This window comes from Sciurus vulgaris, assembly GCF_902686455.1.
Source record: "Sciurus vulgaris genome assembly, chromosome: 7".
Classification (NCBI taxonomy): Eukaryota; Metazoa; Chordata; class Mammalia; order Rodentia; family Sciuridae; genus Sciurus; species Sciurus vulgaris.
In genome coordinates, this window is record NC_136467.1 from 110,454,966 (window position 1) to 110,474,143 (window position 19,178).

The following is a 19,178-nucleotide window of genomic DNA, read 5'->3' on the forward strand; positions in this document are numbered from 1 at the left end:
GTTGATGATTCTGCCAATGGTGTTGGTTTACAATTCAGAATTAAACAAAACTAAAATATGATTACATATTCAAAATGTCAGCTAAACTAGCTTCATGAACTTTAATTGGAATTATAATTTCTTCCAATGTTATAATGAGTAGAAATATTAATCATTATTTAGATATGTAAACTAAGAAAATGAAGGAAAAAAATGTCAAACACCTGAAATGTTTTTTCTATCTTACCGATTTTTATTTTATTTTTTTAATTTTATCTTACTGATTATAATTTTATTACTTTTAGCAGTAGTTTTGTTCCAAGATAGCCAAAGCAATGTTATTTATTTTGATCTTTACCATAATTATCATGGCTTCACACTTTCAACACTAACACCAAATCCATCATTGCATGCAAAGATATTATTTAAATGTTAATTTTAATTTCTTTCTTATGGTATCACTTCTAAGAATTTGTCCTACAATTAAATTCACACATGTGGAAAATTTTTAAAATATGATAAGCAACTTAAATGTTAATCAATACTGTACTGGTTAAATAAACCAGACTCTATCCCTACAACTAATGACTACAGCAGGCAAAACAAAAGAAGGAAGCTACATGTATGACCACAGACTGATCAGCAAAATAACTTGCTGATTTCAACAAAACAAAGCTTGTATTTAGAGAAGTAATCCATTTCAAAAAAAGAAAAGAAAAATAATCCATCTCTCGAAGGGCATAAGAATTCTACAAATTAATACAATTTACAATTACATGAATAAATCCAGTGAGAATGATTTTCTTTGGGGAAAATAAATGGAGAAGAATAGAAACAATTGGGAGAATTTTCACTCTAGATCCTAAAGTAACTTTTGACCTCTAAACCATGTGAATGTATTAACTCTTTAAAAAATAAGTCACACTTAAATTATAAGGATATGGTGCAGCCTTTATTGGAGAGACTTTAATGTACTTTATGGCAGTTACACCATTTGGTTTGAAATGCCAAGAGAGTAGGAAGTGGGTGTTTTTGTCCCTCTTCTATAGATCAGGAGGATCAGGTACAGAAGGGCAAAGCAGCTACTTCTGCATCAAGACAGATTCAGCCCAAACACCATTTATGAGACAAATATTTGATGAAACGACAGGCTTCAGTGAGTGAAAGCTCTGGTTCTCATGGAAAATGGATCGAAACTCAGTTCTGTACTCACCAAACAAGTTCTTGATTGCATCTCATTTTTCTCATCTATAAATGAGTGATAATACAATACTATCCACTTACACATGTGAAGTTATTAAGGACTGAAGTAAATTGGCATTGTAGAGCTTCCAGGCTGTACCAAGAACTTAATTATCATTGAATAATATTATTTATCCCCCACTAGACCTTAGTGAAAAGATTTGAACTGGTAATAAGAGTTGATCTCTTCCCTAGTGCCAACAAATCAAGCAAAATAAAAATGCAAACCACCTGTATCATGTTTTCAACAAAATCTTTTCATTTTCTTTTTGGGCTCACAAAAGTATTCGTTCTTCCATACCTTGTTGAGGGTGTTTCCGACCCCATGTCCCTGTGCTGGCCAAAGGAGAGTGTGTGAAACTGATACGTAAAACACGCTGACAAGAAGTAAAATCTCACCTCCTAAGCCTCCATTCTCACTGCCTGCTTTTGTAGCAGCCCAGAAGACTGCATATTGAAGATGGAGATGTCACAAAATGGAAGAAGCCCGACCCTAAAAGACTGCACAGGACAGGGTCCCTCTGCCCATTGACATTAGATTGTGGTACAAGCAAGCAATAGACTTGTGCCAAGCATCTGAGATGGGAGAAAGGGTGGTTTGGAGTTTTAGTGTGTTTGATTGATGCTACTGCAGCATTGTATAGTGCTTGTTTTACATAGCTTTCATAAAACAGTAGTACTTATCAGTAGGAATATTTTAAAATGACTGTCAGTGCATGAGCGTGGGTTTACTTCTGTGTCTGTTGTCTCCCCTTCTCTCTCTCTCTCTTTCTCTCTCTCTCTCACTCACACATACACACACACACACACACACACACACACACACACACACATGCACAGCCCCACACACATGAATACATGAATACCCTCTTTTTTTCTTCTTTTCCTCAATGTCTCTTACATGGCCATAATATAGGATTGAGATGTTTACTGGGGTATTGGGATTATTGGAGAGTATACCCCTCTAAATGTTGGGGACCCTTGCTGCAATTTGCATGACGGCTCTACTCATGGTAATGGGAGAACCACCTCTACTAAGCAGAAAATGTTGCTCGTTAAGAAGGAATCAATGTTACAATAGAATATTTTTTGGCAATTTTTAGAGTGTGACCTTGGGAGATTTCCCATTGTTAATACAAGGAAATCAGTGACATAACTCGGAGATATTCTGAAATGTCTGGATAACTTCCAGTGCTGCCAAATGTTTAGAAATATTCCCAACCATGAGCATTTTTACCGAAGCCTTGTGGTTTTCAAAAAATCCACATAAATCACTATTATGGGCAAGCGGAGAATTACTGAATTGTGCAATTTGGCTGGTTCCTTTAATGTAGGTTCCCTTATTTTAGTTCTGTCAAAACCTCACATTTATTACCCATTGTGTTGCTGAATCTTTAGATTTAAAATAAACAATACCAACAAAACCAAAATGATTCAGAATCTCAGTGCTGTATATTTTCTTTATTGAAAAAAAGTACTTGAATAACACAGCTGTGGCTTAAAAAGAAAAGAGAGAGAAATTATTTTAAATGTGTGGGTAAAGAGAAACTGACAGAGATGAAAAGAACTAATCCTTTTTTTTTTTTTTTTTTTCCCCAGCACAGTAGTCAAATGTGTCTTTCAGTTCAACACATAACTGGGCTAGAACTAATGAGTCAAATGCTAAAACATCTTCTGAATATTCTCATAGAGAGTACTTACAAATGCTGTGTACAAGTTGACTTGACAGATTATGCTTCTAGAAGTTTCCCAGATAATATTCAAAATTCTAACCATCTACGGGGGAAGGACATTTTTACAATGGTAAATGCATCAACTGCTATCACGGCAAATGAAAAGCTTAAGCTACTGTGCATCTTCCCATTGCTCAGGGTGTCCTTTCCATCGTAGGTCACTAGTTTTTAATCACCTATAAGGAGTGAGCACTTAACACATGCACGTTATATATTTGTGGTTAAACTTCAATAACAACACTTCAGTTGAATTGACCATGTATTTTCTCAAGCTTAAAACATAAATACGGATAAACATTACCCTTTCTTCAGCATTTCAAAACATGAACTGGAGCTTGCCACTTAGCTGTGAAGCCCTGGTAAACAGGAGTGGGATTTCGGAATGTAAGTGGATATTTTTTACCACACTCACCAGCATTATTGTGATTCTCTCCACTCATAGCAGGGCTATAACAGGGTAAATCTGGACCTGCTCTGTTTAAGAGAACAACTGCATTTCTGAGACACAACATATTTACTATTTCAGCTTCTGTTCAACAGCTTTCCATACCCGTTCGCAGAGATAGAACAGTGCAGATGCTTTCCAATCCCTGAACCATACTCTCTGGGGTCAGAATCATGCATGGATACTGGGTGGAAATGAGAATTGTTTGGTTTTTGTTTGTTTGTTTGTTTTTGCTTTTGGGGGTGAGGTTTTGGTTTTGTTTTACAGAGCAGCAGGTTTAATGCTTACCTTAGGGAACTTCAGATAAACCCTAAAGTTGAAAGTTCAATGGGAAGGAGAGAGTGCTAAAAGAAGTGTCTGAATCTAGTTGAATTTATCACTAGAACAACCTATTATATTGTGCCCCACTAGGAATGTGTAAAAGCAGCCAGCTGCTTTTAAAATAAGAAAAATGACCATAGGAAAATGTCCAATTTTCCCATTTCAGAGAACTCCAAAAATAACACAATTATTATTCACCACATATCTTGACAGTAAAACAAAAATTTAGGTGGAAGATGACCTATTGTATCCAGGCATACACATGTGTATGTAAAGATTTATATACATACATACATGGATGCATACAAATATAAATAGACAATTTGATGGATAAATACATAGGTAAGTAGATTAGATAGATAGATAGAGACATAAAAGATAGATAGATGAGTTTTTCCCTCAAAATCTCCCATGAAGTGGACAGATATATTGTATAGCTATAATAGTATTTGCTGTTATACAATTTGATAGCATTTGCTGTTATACAATTTGATAGCATGTTTCATGTCAAGAACCCAAAAAAGATTGAAAAAGAAAAGTAACCCTGAAATAGTGGTAAATCCCTCATCAGGTTACATTGAAGTTTCATCTCTGCATAAGAAAATCACCTTTCATTCAGGCCTTCCCAGTCTTCTGTCCACTAGACAGAAGGAATAGCATGTCTGGAAACGGACAGCTACTCCTGTCCTGGCCCAATTTGTCCATTTGTGAATCTGCTCCGACCAGTCCTCCCTCATTATCCCAGAGAAGGCAAACCACACACATAACAAGCATACTAAGTTCTTGGTTCCTTCATGTACTTATTTTACTTGTTCATCCACATCCTTGTTTTCTCTTTCTATGCTCTAGAAGTCAGGACCATGATGGTGTACCCTGATTTCCTAACCTTTGCATCATACAACCATGCCACAGTGATGTATGTTAAATGAACTTTAGTAAGAAGAGCTATACTAAGAAAACACAATAGTCAATGATTGACACATCACCATATACATCTCTCTGTTAAGCTCTGTTAAGGAAATGGAGATGGGTTTAGGGAAGAAGTCTGATTGCCTAGCCTCTGGAATTCTGCACAGGGTTGTTTTCCTAAAAATACATTCTCCTAGATATGCTTCTCTTGGTGTCTTTTTTTGACCTCCCCAAGACACTAACCCCAAACCTTCAGTCTAGATTCTTCTAAACTAAGATCCAAAAAAGTAAATTGGTAGTTTTAGATGTCTGATTCTGCTGAAAAGTCTCAAGTACTATGATTCTTTTTCATCTAATATTTTGCCTCTTTTGAATTTTTTCTTATATGTGGTGATAAGAAGTTATATGGAAGGACACATATCATGCCAACAACACTGAGATAAATTGGAAAGAAAATTGATTACCTGCTTTTATACATCTTTGTATATTATTCTAATTCTTCCAGTAAGATTATATTACTTTTCTAATTTGAAAACTTCAAGTATAAGAACTTTTAAAAATGTTTCCTAGTAATTTTGTAGTGCCTTTCGTCACATTACAGTGAATTGAAATCGGCCTGTATTTATTCTTACTTTGACATTAAAACATAAGAGACTCATAATAAGCCACTTTCATTGCTTTAAAAAAAGCATAAGAGGCAAACTTAATTATAGAGGAAATAATTTTCCACCAAGAATTCAATTTGCCATTCAAAATATTTCTAATCTACATAAGGCTAGCTCTGGAAAAATAACTGGAAATGTTACTTCGGAGGATTTAGCAATGAAAATTCTCAAGTGGTAAGGTCACCTTGCATAGTATGATGCTAACAGAAGGGCAGTTGCCAGAAACAGAACCACCAGAGCTTATTCTAAGGCTAGGAAACCCTCCATTCACTCCCTTCCACCCTAATGTAAGACAGAAATTCCTCACAGTGTCAAATAACTCACTGTTAACTGACTTTTTTTTTTAACTCACCTTTTTACCTCCCCACCGAGTTATAAGCTACATCCTTCCCCTGCTGTTTCCTGGGTCCACTGGGACCTACAGGCAGGTAATCTCTTTAATTCGGGGAAGTTATATACCCTATTTTCCTATATAGAAAGTAATTACTGCAGCCTTTCTCTATCTCTTTTTTTAAACCACATCCCCACAAATCCCTCTGAAAGCTACCCACAACCTATCACAGACACATCTACCTACCCTTGCTACCTCTGCCTCCTTTTACCTTACTAATATTATTATTGTAGAGTAACAGCCATGCTTGAGATATTTTAATAAATATCCAATTATCTTCCAGGAGATGAGGCAGGTGGGAAAGCCCTGATTCATGAAATCATCTCTACTCCATCCTTAACCATCTGTACCTTTTGGGAAGTCTTTGGGGCAGGTCTCTGAGTCTCAGTATCTTCAGGAGGGAACCTGGATACGATGACTCATTTCCTATGGCAAGTGAGTGCTTGAGACTTTCATTGATTTCAAAGTTTGGTGTCATCAGGAGTCCCAAGGGAGCATGAAATGAGTGTTTTTAAACTCTGGATTATGGCAACCTAATTTAAATCCAACCAGTTCAAACGAGATTTACTTTTTCACATCACAAAGACCATTGACTACCATTATGCATACTTGAAATAAGAAACCAGGTGGCCAGGCCAGAGAAAATTCCTCCTTTCTTTCCTCTTGGTGGCACAGATGCCAAAGTCAGTACTTAATGCATCTCTTGGGGTGACACCTGGTATGTGACTGGCTCATCTGCTTTTCTCTGGCTCCTGTCTCTTGGATTGACTGGCCTTCTCCCTGGTAAAGCCAGGCGACTGCTTCAGGCAGTCCTGTCTGGGAGGACCAGTTCTCTTGTTGGTACTTCCAGAGATGACAACTCTTGCAAGAATTCTTGCCTTTGGTTGGTTCCTTTCTACTCTAACTTTATTGCTCTCATTTTTAAACCAATTATTAATAAACATGTATTTAGGACTTTGAAAGTCCATATATTATTTGTCTACCAAAAAAAAAAAATCTAAGGATTTACTATTATCTCCATTTTCAAATAAGCAAACCAAAGGCTCAAAGAGACAAAATTATTTTCCTGAGGCCCCATTGTCAAAGTGTAAGAAGTGACTCCCTAAACGTAGTTATCTAATTCCAACATCATTGTCCTTTTCACTATACCATGGCCTCCACGTTTTTAGTAGTAAGTTTTAAGTTTATACCTTTCTTAATTATGAGAGTGGATATAATAAACAGTAGAATCATGCTACTTTATATCTGCCCTCTTTTAATCTCTCCAAAGGCATTTCTCTTTAATTACCTGCAATGAATGATGCTTATTACATAATTTTATGGTCCAGATATATACAGGACAAAAATTTACTGAATTACCCTTGGTAATTATAGCATGTGGAAAAAAACTATCACATTTGTTTACCTTGACCTACTTTAATGAACTGACAATGTTCGTTATTAGCAGCCTTACATCTAAATGTTCCCTATCTCCTCACAAGTCTGTCTCAGTCAGAATAAATGTCCCGTTAATCAGAAGTGTTTAGTTTGCTTGAAAAAGCTCTAATAATGCTGGTGCTTAATTCTCTGTGGCTATTATACAACTGTCCTACTTCCCATGATACATTTGAAAATAATTGCATAATTATTTGTAATTTTTTGCATGATTTGGTGCTCAGGGGATAATATACCTAACATGCCATCTAGAAGCAGTACTTTGACCTTGACAAGGAAAGTCAGAGAGATAGCAAATAGCTATTCTTCCCATATTCTATTTTGCCCTCTTCTCAGCTATACCATAGATACCTCCATGAAGGAAAAAAAATGAGTGGTTCTAAGGAGGCTCTCTCACCTCTGATGGGACATGGACCAGCGTTTCAAAAACAGGGTAGGATTTTCCACAGTCTAAAGGAGTAAAAGGGATATGAAGGTAGTGCATAGATTGTCCTCAGAAAACTAAAGCTTTCAATTTCTCCCTTCCAAACCTAAAATATGAAAAATATGATGTAGATGCTAACAAAATCACCAGACCCTTTTCTAAAACATTTCAAGAAGAGTATTACCACCAGTGCATTCACCACTGTCAAGTAATTCTGGGTTAGACAGGGTCCAGCACATCCCCAGTTTACATCAAACAGAACGAACCAAGAATAGGGGCAGATCCCATTCGTCAATGCAATATTCATTGTGCAGACAAAAGAAAATTACCCTGGCCAGGTACAGCAGTGCACACCTGTAATCCCAGTAACTTGGGAGGCTGAAGCAGGAGGACTGCAAGTTCAAAGTCAGCCTCAAAACTTTAACAAGACCCTGTCTCAAAAAAAACATAAAGGGCTAAGGATGTAGCTTAATACCTGGATACAAACCCCAGTACTATAAAAAGAGAGAGAGAAAAAAATAATATATTTTTCCTGGACATAAATATCTCAGTTCTAATTCCAGCTCTGTAATGAACTTTTAACCATGGGCAAGACATGTACATTTTCTATGCCTTAAATGCTGAACAGGAAACATTCATCCTCCCCTCTCCAAAGACATTGGAAAGTTGATCTAAGACAACAGAGGAAAGTATAATCCAAAAAATACAACACTCAATGAAAATAAAGGACATATTATTAAAGAAAATCCTTTGCCTAGTGACTTGGACCAAATGTGTTTTGTTGTACCTTTGTTTCCCTCATCACTGTAAGAAATTAGGACAATAATAGGACCACCAAAAGATACTCAGGTCTTTCACTATTGTTAAGACTTCTTTCAAATGCACACTGTGGTGGTTAAGAACTCTAGTTTGCAGTTCACAGGGACCTGGAGTAAATTCTGCACCTGCTCACTTGCTGGGTGACCTTGTCAAGTTATTATATATTTCTGGGCTTCAATTCCTTCTTCTGAAAATGGGGTGACGTATTCATATATAAATTCCACCTAGTAGGATTAATGTAAGAATTAAATCCATATGAAAATATTTAACAAAAGAACTTGCATATAGTGAGTACCTGATCAATGTTATAAATAGTGTCTTTTAACATTTCTTCCATAGGATCTAAATAGAATCTTCTGTAAATAAATGGTTCTAGATTCAAGTGTGGAAGATACTGGTTTAAGTTCCCATGTGCAAACTTCTGAGACCCATTCGTATTCTCATGCACAGGACAACTCTTCTTAATGAAGAGGTGATATCTTTTTCCCAAGGTATTTGTTAATTAGAATCTTTCATTTTTGCAATAACTGTGCAGTACTGAGTTAGGGGGGTTGTGCTTTGGAGAATCTTGTTCTCACAAAGCAGATATTCATAATACTGTGATGAAATTCCAGGATGTTATTCTCTTCAAAATAATGGCAGGTGATGGGAAGGGAAGAAAGCAGGTAACTACAAATGTGAAAGAAGATAGTTTATATGTTGTTCATTGTCAAATTTGAGCATGGATGCATAAAACTTGATTATATTATTCTTTTTTTGTACATATTTGAAAATTTCTGTTAAGTTTTTAAAAATATATTAAACTAGGAAAAATTGCATGTATACAAACATGATGGCATCTCTTACTACATACAGTAAGGTTTAAGAAAAATGACTAATCTCATGGGGTTTACAAGACTCATTCAAGCAAAGGTAAATTATTTGCTGCTTTCATTAAACTGGGGATGAAATTCTTCCCACACCTCAGAACTAAAAGAGGTCACCAGTGGTGACAGTAGTCAGGAGAATCCAGCTGGGACATTCGGAGGCAAGTATCATAGTCTACTCATAGTCCACTCATAATCTCAGCCTTTTCCTCACAAAACCTTTTGCATTTAAAAAAAATGGAATATAAATTGTATTTGCAATTCAACTTTTTCTCTTATAAACCTGTTAGATGGGCTATTGCAGTCAAAATCAACTAAAATTTTAATTGGAGGAAAAAGAGAACCAGCTCTTGAATAAATAAGAATGGAATATGTGAAACATCCAAGGGACCTGGTGCGATAGTGGACTTAGGGCCTAATGTACACCTTCATTTTAACTGAAGCTGCCTTGGGGGAGGCTGAGGTTTTTTGCTGCCAGGGAATCCTAAGGAATTTGCAGTTGACCTGGAACTCATTTCACTTTCCAAAATGCCTTATTTATTATGTTAAAAGAATTTTTCTCTTCTGATAACAATGAAATCATTGGGCAGCTATCACTTTGGGGCTTTTTAGGCAAATTCTCCCTAACTGCTCTTTTACTCTAAATGTCATTATTTTAACAGACCTCATTATTTTTAATTATGCCCAATTCAAAGTACTTGCATATTTGAGTCATGTATTTTGTGCTTTCAATTCACTTTGTGCATTAGCAAAATCCTATTATTGTTCATTTAACCTTTAGAAAGTTCATGGATCGCTAACCTGCCTGTCACCAAGATTTGTGTTCATGCATTAGTCATTTCCCAATTGGACCATTTCATGGTCTCCTGGCAGGCTCTTTCCATTCATCTATTTTGTGTTTACAATCCACTCAAAATTTACAAGGTGCTTCAGTTTGTTTCCATTCTCTAAAGTTCCTATTTCTGCTCTCCCTCTAGTCAGGCATAATGACTTTTTTCTTTACCTAAGAGTTTAAAATCAAGGAAGATGCTTCCTGTTTTGTTTCTGTTTGGTAGTTGCAAATAAAGTAAAAAAGAAAGAAAGATAAAATCCATTGAATTGAGTCATGGGGATGATGGTTCTCCAATCTCCTCTTTACCAAAAATGAATTCAGGTGTATCTGGTTTGACTTCTTATTCTCCAAAGAGTTCCAAAAGGGGGATGTCCCAGGAGTATTACATGAATGGTATGAATCTACATTGTGTACAACCACAGAAACAAAAAGATGTACCCCATTTGTGTACAATGAATCAAAATGCAGGCTGTAAAAATTAAAAAAAAATTTAAAAGAAGTAATTCAGTTGCAAGAATTGGACAGTTTCTGCCCACTTAGAACCCACATCTGGAGCCTGCAGATGGGCTTGGGCAACGACTTACACACTAACTGTAAAGAATGAGAATATTTGGGGCATTGAAAGTCCACACTTTCCTCACAGGAACTGTAGCTGGCCTGAAAAAATCTTTGGAGGTGCTCAGATATCATGGCAAAACCATCAGATGTAACCATGGCTCTCTAAATCAATGACCCTATCAGAACGTCCCGTCCCTTGGCACTGCTCTGCCAGTCATAAAGAAACATACTTTTGCCAGTCCATACTCACTGCAACCCAGTATGTCATCGGCAACAGAACAAATCAGATTGCAGATATGGAGTGAAGCCACTGCAGATGGAGACAGCCTGGTTTCCTTTGGTCAAACATTCTAGACCTGCTTTCACAAGTCCCAGTTCAGTAGAAAGTGAGGTCTTTGCGCACTAGACAGAGGTGTGCATTGCAGGACATGGGAAGCATAGGTATAGCACTCTCTAGTTGGTAGCACAACCACCAATCTAGATTGGAACAAGATGATTGAGTTGGATATTGCTAGGGTAAATCATTATTTTGATAATCCTTATTAAAAACTTTTCTCCTGACAAGGTAAATAGGTTGTGGAGGGGAGTCGGAAAACTAACATTTATAAGCTAACTTATTTGCATGTGCCAGACACCCTGTAAGCTCTTCAGTTTTACTCTTCACAACCAGCAATTTTGTTATTCTGATTTTAGAAAAGAAAAAAAAAATAGACTTCAGGGAGAAGCAACACAGCCATAAGTAGTTGTCAAAACTGAATTCAGACCTAAACATACCGGTAGTACAGGAACTGGATGGACGTTGTCATTCATCTACCTCCCAGAACTCCCCCATTTTCTCAGATGCAATTGAATTTTGCTTTCCAGCTGCATCTTGTCCTGAAACCTTATGTACATTTTAATGACCACAATCCTAGTTCAGGTCCCTTTCCTATCTCTAGCACATCTCTCGTCTCTCAACACATTTCTACTCCTAATCATTCTCTAGAATGAAATGCATTCTTCAAAGAACAACCTGTACAGCTCTCCAGGACCTACTTCCTACTCACCTGCACTCCTTCATTTCCTCCTAGGCATCCTTGAATGCATCCAGTGTAAACTGTTCTCTGTCTTCTGGCCATGCTTCCACTGGGACCAGACCCTCCACCTCCTCCTACACTTGAAAATGTAACTTATTTTTCAAATTTCTGTTCCAGCAGTATTTTCTCCTTAAAGTCAAACTTTCTCCATTCACTGATTCTGCCTTTCTTGCTAGAGAATAAGCTCCCAGGGGCTAAATTCATGTCTCATTTAATATTATCACCCAGTCACATAGGGGCTGAGGGCACATAATGAACCAGAGGCAGAACCCAGTCCTGATGACTCCCTGAGTCATGTTCTTTTCAATATTCCTGCTGATGGGGCTTTGCTAGAATCACAACAGAGCCTTGGGCTCTTTTCTCGTGCTGCTCAGAATAACCAAAGCAAACTGTATCTTTGAAAGGGTGTCCTCCAAATACATAGAAGGGCCCTCTTATACAACTTTTGGAGTCTCTGTGACAGATGAGCTTGTGATATTATGAAGTCTGAGGATTCCATTTGGGGGATTTAATCAACACAAGCTTGGGATGATAAAGACAATCAACAAAATAGCATTTTCTCACAAAAAAAAGAAAAAGAGAAATGTTATGATTTGGTTTATAAACAGACCATCATAAGCTCTCTGGTGGCCAATCCGCCCACAGAACAGACTCCTTAATTGAACTAAATTTTCCTTCTTGCCAGGCTCCACATCAAATTTAAAATATCCTGTCTTATGTGTCAGGCTCTTCATCACAAGTGTATATAATTATACATTCCAACCAACTATTCTGTACATAGTTTTGAATCTCTAGGGTAGTAAACTGGGTCTCATTTCCAAACTAACTGTCATGTTTCATTTCAGAATGAACACTAAGGAAGTTAATGAGCGAGTGTGTGAATTGACCTAGAAGAAAAGGCAGAAAGAGGTAGTTTCAGGTAGGAAAAAAATATTCCCAATCTCATGTCAGTAACTTAAGTCAGAATGTTTTTAATAAGGAACAACATTCCCTTTTCCATTGCTACCCAAACAGAGTTCACATCTAATTAATCACCATCTCTTGTCCATTTTTATTTCCAAAACACTTTTAAATTCCATTGGCCCTTCCTCCACAACCCCCACACCTCTCTTCAGGCCCTTGTCTGGATTAATTTTTCTCCTGTTTCTCCTTAAAGTCTCAAATTGTGGAGTGTATAAGAATCACCTGGATCAGTCATTTAGACACAGACTGATAGGCACAATCCCAGAGTCTGATACAGGGTGTAGCAAGGGGTCAGGTGATCTACAATTTAAATACGCATCCTGGGCAGCTCTAATACCTGGGCTGCATTTTGATAGGAATAAGGAATACCTTTACCTCAAAATGTATGATCTAAAATGGAAATCTAAAAGCAATTTACATGTTCTAGAGACACATAATTTCCCACATCAAGTAGAAACAATGGAAATCACTGACCATGATAATGCAATTTTCAAAGACATTTATAACCCCTTTCCTTGTCTCCTACCCAACTTGTCAGAGCCTCAGAGACATTATGCTAACATACATGGTGTGCTCTTCCTCACAAAACTCTCTGATTTTGAAGACTCTCTAGAATTTTTTTCCTAACCAACTCTTATCAGGGGATTCTCTCTTCCAGGAATATCCCTGAGCCCCATCCTCTAACCACCCCCATATGATGTCCGGTAGCCCTCTTAGGCTCTTACTACTTCCTCTGCAACCTATGGAATATCTTTCCCCAAAATGTACTCATTTTTTCACCACACCGTAGCCTCTTTTCATATAAGAAGCGTGCCCTATTTTTTGCTTCAGCCTTCTCTATGGGATCAGTCAATGAATAAAGCCTACTTCAATTTATCCTTAGCTGTGATCCTCCCCCACATAACTGGTTCTTTATCCCATAAGTAAGACTAGGAGTTGATGCACCTGGTCTAGACCTTCTCAGTTCTTAACTTCCTAATCCATTTATAAAATAAGCAGGGAAATAGAGGTATTGTCAGAGACCTAGTGTAGGAATTTAAAGCAAGCAAGAAGATGAAAATCTAAATATGGAATAAATCACTGTTAACCCATATAGCAGAGCAGTAAGAGGCACAAGTTCTGGAGGACAACTGAGAGAGGGGGAGCCCAGCTCTTCTGTGTACATGCTGTGTGATTTTGAGTGGGCTAAATAAACTCTCTGTGCCTCAATTTCCTAAGAGCAGGCAAAGAATATCCCTTAGGATTGTTAAAACATGTAAAACAGTAAAGCAGATTTTGGCAGTTTTTCTGTGAAGCACAGAAACATGCACATTTTAGGATTTGCAAGAGAAACAGTGTCTCATTCAACCACTCAAAAGAACAAGAAGGTGTAGACACTGTGGGAACAAAGGGGCATGGTTATATTCCAATAAAACTTCTTTTGCAAAACCCAGCAGTGGGCTGGATTTGACCCAAGTGTTGTAGTTTGCTGACCTCTCCACAAGACCGATGCATGGCACGAGTGAAGTGTAATATTATAACAATTATTATTTTTCTTGGAGAAATATCCTTCTTGGCAAGTAACTTCAGCTTTTCATACAAACATTAATTATGTTCCCATTATAACAAGAACACATTGTACCTATTTATGTGCATTAGAATCAATATAAAATGAGCTGCCATCTGAAACTCACCACCTCAGAAGATTTCTCACTATTCTTCATTTATGTTTGTGATCAGAAATAAAACCCCTTGAGTATTTTCTGGGAGAGCATAGCTTCCCCTGAAATTTCAACCCCTCTGAAGCACAGAGCAAGTTTGAAAAACCCTGTAAGATAGTATAATGGCAAATGTACCAATAGCAACCTGATTGGTGTGAGTGATTTTGCTCACTTCAAAATCATTTATATTAAATGATAAACCATTAATTAATAATTGTGTTAGATTAAACTCAGACAATGCTGAAAGAAACCAAGCCACTTTTAAACTACTAAATATGGATTGAATCACTCCCTTTCTTCCTTCTAGTATCATAGTTCTGCTTACAGTGCAAAAAAAAAGAAAATGTCTAACTGGGTGTGCTGTGGCGGTGCACACCTGCAATCATCCCAGTGACTTGGGAGGCTGAGACAGGATAGCTACTTCAGACCCAATCTGGGCTAATTGGCGAGATTCCATTTCAAAAATAAAATTAAAAGAACCGGGTATAGCTTAGTGGTAGAGTGCTTGCCTAGCATGTGTGAGGCTCTGTGTTCAATGCCCAATACCCCCCCACACACACATATAAGAAAATCCTAATCCTAGTAATTATTTAGATGTTCTTGGCATGAATGCCCTTACCCAGGAATGGTTGAGACCAAAAACTAGATATTCCAGTTGTGGATCATGTTGATTCTAAATTATGGGTACGATGACTTAACCACTTCTGGAATTTTTCTCTAGGTGATAAAAATAAAAATTTTTAAATGACTTCAAAGAAGCCATATCTGGTTCCTCTTTATATCAATTTTTGCAAGCAAACATTTTTTTTTGCCACATTCATTTAGAAGAAGTTGTTGTCCTCTGCCTGCGGAGTCCTGAGTTTATGGGATCCTTCCAATGCCCATCTTGAACTCTGGGGCCTGGATCAGCAGCAACTGCTGCACCCAGAATGAGACAGGAAATACTCTTGCTCATTCGTTCTCATACACTCACATACCCCTCCATAATCTCATTTCTGCTTTATCTGCTCAACCCTATATACTCCAGTCGCTTTAATTCTTGCCATGAGTACTTTTGAGCCAGCTGCTTCTTTGAGGTGCCCACCTGGTCTCAGGTAAAGCTGACTGCCAAATGCTAGGCCTGCCCAAGCACTCCATTCAACAATAGTAGGAAATAGCTCAAAAGAAGTGGGTGGGGTTTTCTATCACATTGGAGCATCCTCCCTTCTTTGGAGAGGTATCATCTTTGGGGAGTGCCCTGTTTCATCTCCATCCTTGGTGAAGGGCTTCATCTGTGCCCCACATTCAGGTTCAAATGCAGAATAAGATTATCCTTTGGATGGATGCCCTGCTAATTTCCCACTGGCAGTAAATGCCTGCAAAACACTTATCTTGAGAGTAGTTGTACAGTTTTCAAGCCTGGTCCTATATTTAGAGAAAGGTGGCAACTTATCAGATCTTTGGGAGTGTTGAGAGTTACTTGCTGCTTTAATGCTATTATTTTTCACTTCCAATCCTCTAACACATTTCACCAGCCTGGATTTGCTCCTACATGGATGTAATCTCAAAATGTGTAGGTTCAGATCTAATTCTGGACAGTCTAGATAAATCCCACACGCTTGCTGGCAAATTTGGTTCATTTTTTCAAATGGATCAGATGCTTTGTTTATCCTCTAGCAGGTTAGATTCTGTTCATTTTGTTCATTTGTGTGTGTGTATGTGGCACAGGTGGGTGTTGGAAGTGGATGCCACTTGAGAAGTAGAAAATATTTAGAAAAGTGTGACTTTAGAGATTAAGAGAAAATATCCTTTCTGAACAAGTTAGGTCTAAGCAAGTTAATTCTTGCTGATATAGCTGAATGTGAAAAGATGCGAACACACCCGACAGCTTTGTTTCCCCTGCTCTGCTTCCACCGGCAAGTGAATGCGCTCTGTCTCCAGTGCTCAGAGTTCTCTCCTGGTGTACCCGACACCACATTGTCCCTTTGTCCTGATGGTAGAACACACCAAAGTGAGTGTCCTGCTCAGAGGACACTCTGAGCAGCTTTACCTGCTACATACACTCACATCTCCAGTACCCGGGGACATTTCAACACCCCCAAGTCTTACTCTTATGTAGCTGTCCATAGTCTGGGCGTTACTACCCAGGCAAGTTCCAATTGTTACCACAATCAGTGGGAAACGATATATAACCATGTTAGTTTTAACAGAACCACGGGCTTAACTAATAGGTATGCCGATTGTTAAATCATAGATTATGGTTCAGGTGTGGAACCTGAGTTCTACACTTCTAACCAGCTCTTGGCACTGAATCCATAGACTACATTTTGCATAGTAAGGATTTAAATCACCCTACATACAACAACATCATACATAGACATTAACAGGTTAAAAATCTTGCATAAGCCTTTAAAATGCAAACTTCTCTACTTTAAATACACTCTCCAACCAGGAATCAGAGGTCCAGGTAACTGAGAATTTCTGTAACTGTCTCGAACCCCCAAAATAATCTCTGATTCTATCTCCATTTACACAAAGATTTATAGCGGGCAATTATTGAGTTCTTTTCACAGCTGGGTGTCTACCAGAAGACCAGTCATCTTGATACTCCATCAGAGCCAAACAGATAAGTTTCCCTAACCCTCTTCTCCTTCCTGCATGACTCCACTGGAATGGTGGAGACCTCTATTCCCCTTCTAACGCACTCCCTGCCACTCCCAACTATGGCTTTTTGGGCAAGAATCTTCTCAAGATTCCAGTTCTAACACTTGTGATTTCCTATAGCAGGGCTACAAATAGCTATTGCCAAAGAATTTTTGTGTGTTTCTCCCCTTCTCAAATAGCTGGAATATCTCCTAGATCCATGGTCATCTTAAGGAACATTCTCCCACCACCTTTAAAAGAGTTTGCAGCTGTCACTTCCCATGTGGAATGATTATGTGTGTTCCTCTAATAGTGAAAATAATAATAGCTTCCATTTATGTGTGCTTTCAATGGGCTAGAACTTTCCTAATGCCTTACAGACTTTACATTAATTATTCACAACAAATCTTAATGAGGTAAGGCTGTCTCTATTCCGTAGGTCCAACAACTGAGGAGGCTGAGAGATTAAGTAACTTTCCCACACAACTGGTGTTATGGTTTGGATATTAAAGTGTCCCCAAAAAACTCAGGCATGAGACAGTTCAGAGAAGAAATGATTGGGTTGTGAGAGTCTTAACCCAATCAGTGAATTAATCCCCTGATAGGGATTAATCAAGTGGTAACTGAAGTGGTAGGGTGTGGTTGGAGGAGGTGGGAACTGGGGGCATGACCTTGGGGTATATATTTGTATCCAGCAAGTGGAGACTTTCTCTTTCTCTCTGCTTCCTGATCACCACGATGTGAGCTGCTTCCCTCCACCACTCTCCTGCCATAATGTTCAGCCTCACCTCAAACCCCAAGAAATGGAGCCAGCCTTCTATTAAATGCAAACTTCTCTACTTTAAATACACTCTCCAACCAGGAATCAGAGGTCCAGGTAACTGAGAATTTCTGTAACTGTCTCGAACCCCCAAAATAATCTCTGATTCTATCTCCGTTTACACAAAGATTTATAGCAGGCAAATATTGAGTTCTTTTCACAGCTGGGTGTCTACCAGAAGACCAGTCATCTTGATACTCCATCAGAGCTAAACAGATAAGTTTCCCTAACCCTCTTCTCCTTCCTGCATGACTCCACTGGAATGGTGGAGACCTCTATTCCCCTTCTAACGCACTCCCTGCCACTCCCAACTATGGAGACCTCCGAAACTGTAAGACCCTAAGTAAGCCTTTCCTCATCTACAGTTATTCTGATCAGGTCTTTTTAGACATAACAGTGAAATACCTGACTGAAACAGCTGGTAAATGACAAAATCCAAGTTACAGATCAGGTCTGGTTAATTCCAAAACTGTACTCTGAACTTATATGCTGTACTCCCATGTTCTGGCACTGCTGGGGAGAGAAACATTATCATCTCCAGTGCCCCAAACACCTGGAAAAGCCCTTTTAATTGTGTCCCGAGGAAGAAAACCTCTCATGAAATTTTTCCTTGCCCAAGTCAGCTTTCAGACATCCAAAGATTACAGATCATTGTCCCTGGCAATGAACGAACTCTTCTCTGAACCTTGCAGGAGCCCCTCAATTCTCTCCCCATCTGAAGACCAGAAGCACATATGCAAATACATTTCCCAGGACCTGTCCCAATATTTTGGACTTTCTCCAAATATTCTGTCAAAGCAAAGCCTAATAGTATACATACGTCTTCATCTAAAAACTATTAAAATTAAAACCAGTGTGTGTGTGTGTGTGTGTGTGTGTGTGTGTGTGTGTGTGTGTGTGTGTGTGGCTGGTTGGCACCATTTCTTCCAAATTTCTGAGTCCCTAAAGATTTAAAATAAATCCTCCCCTTCTTTATCATCTCCCAAAATATTCAGGATGCTGTGTATTGCCAGCACTTAATAAAAGTTCCTGAATATAAAGTAAAATGAATGCCTGCAATATTTGCCTATGTAGATTTGGCCAGTGTTTAAAACAAAAATAAAACAAAACCAGTGAAGCACATGTAAATTTAGAATGATTTTTTCTCTCATTTATGTTTTATGTGTTCCAGGGCCTGGGGTGATGCAAGGGCATATTTGGCATGGCTAAGGAACAGATTCAAAGTAATTGAGACAAGTATTTTAAATGTCGATGTTTGTTTTCTATATAAAATTCAAAATATATTCCACACAGTCCCATAACCTGCTGAATGTATATGTTGAAAGTTGTGCATTTTAAACACCCATGATCACAGTAGTGACACCAATGGTTTTCCTATA

At 38.1% G+C, this 19,178-nt stretch overlaps 1 protein-coding gene across 1 annotated transcript in view; it reads left to right on the top strand.

Annotated features, from left to right (window-relative positions):
* The window catches only part of PTCHD4 (patched domain containing 4), a gene marked incomplete at its 5' end in the record, with an annotated part of 252,389 nt that extends 245,869 nt beyond the window's left edge, over positions 1 to 6,520 (top strand). The window contains one exon of the mRNA XM_079148299.1: positions 5,969 to 6,520. Coding sequence (XP_079004425.1) covers positions 5,969 to 6,066 — 98 coding nt within the window. The 3' untranslated portion in view covers positions 6,067 to 6,520. The remainder of the gene's footprint in view (positions 1 to 5,968) is intronic.
* Positions 6,521 to 19,178: the final 12,658 nt, after the last annotated feature.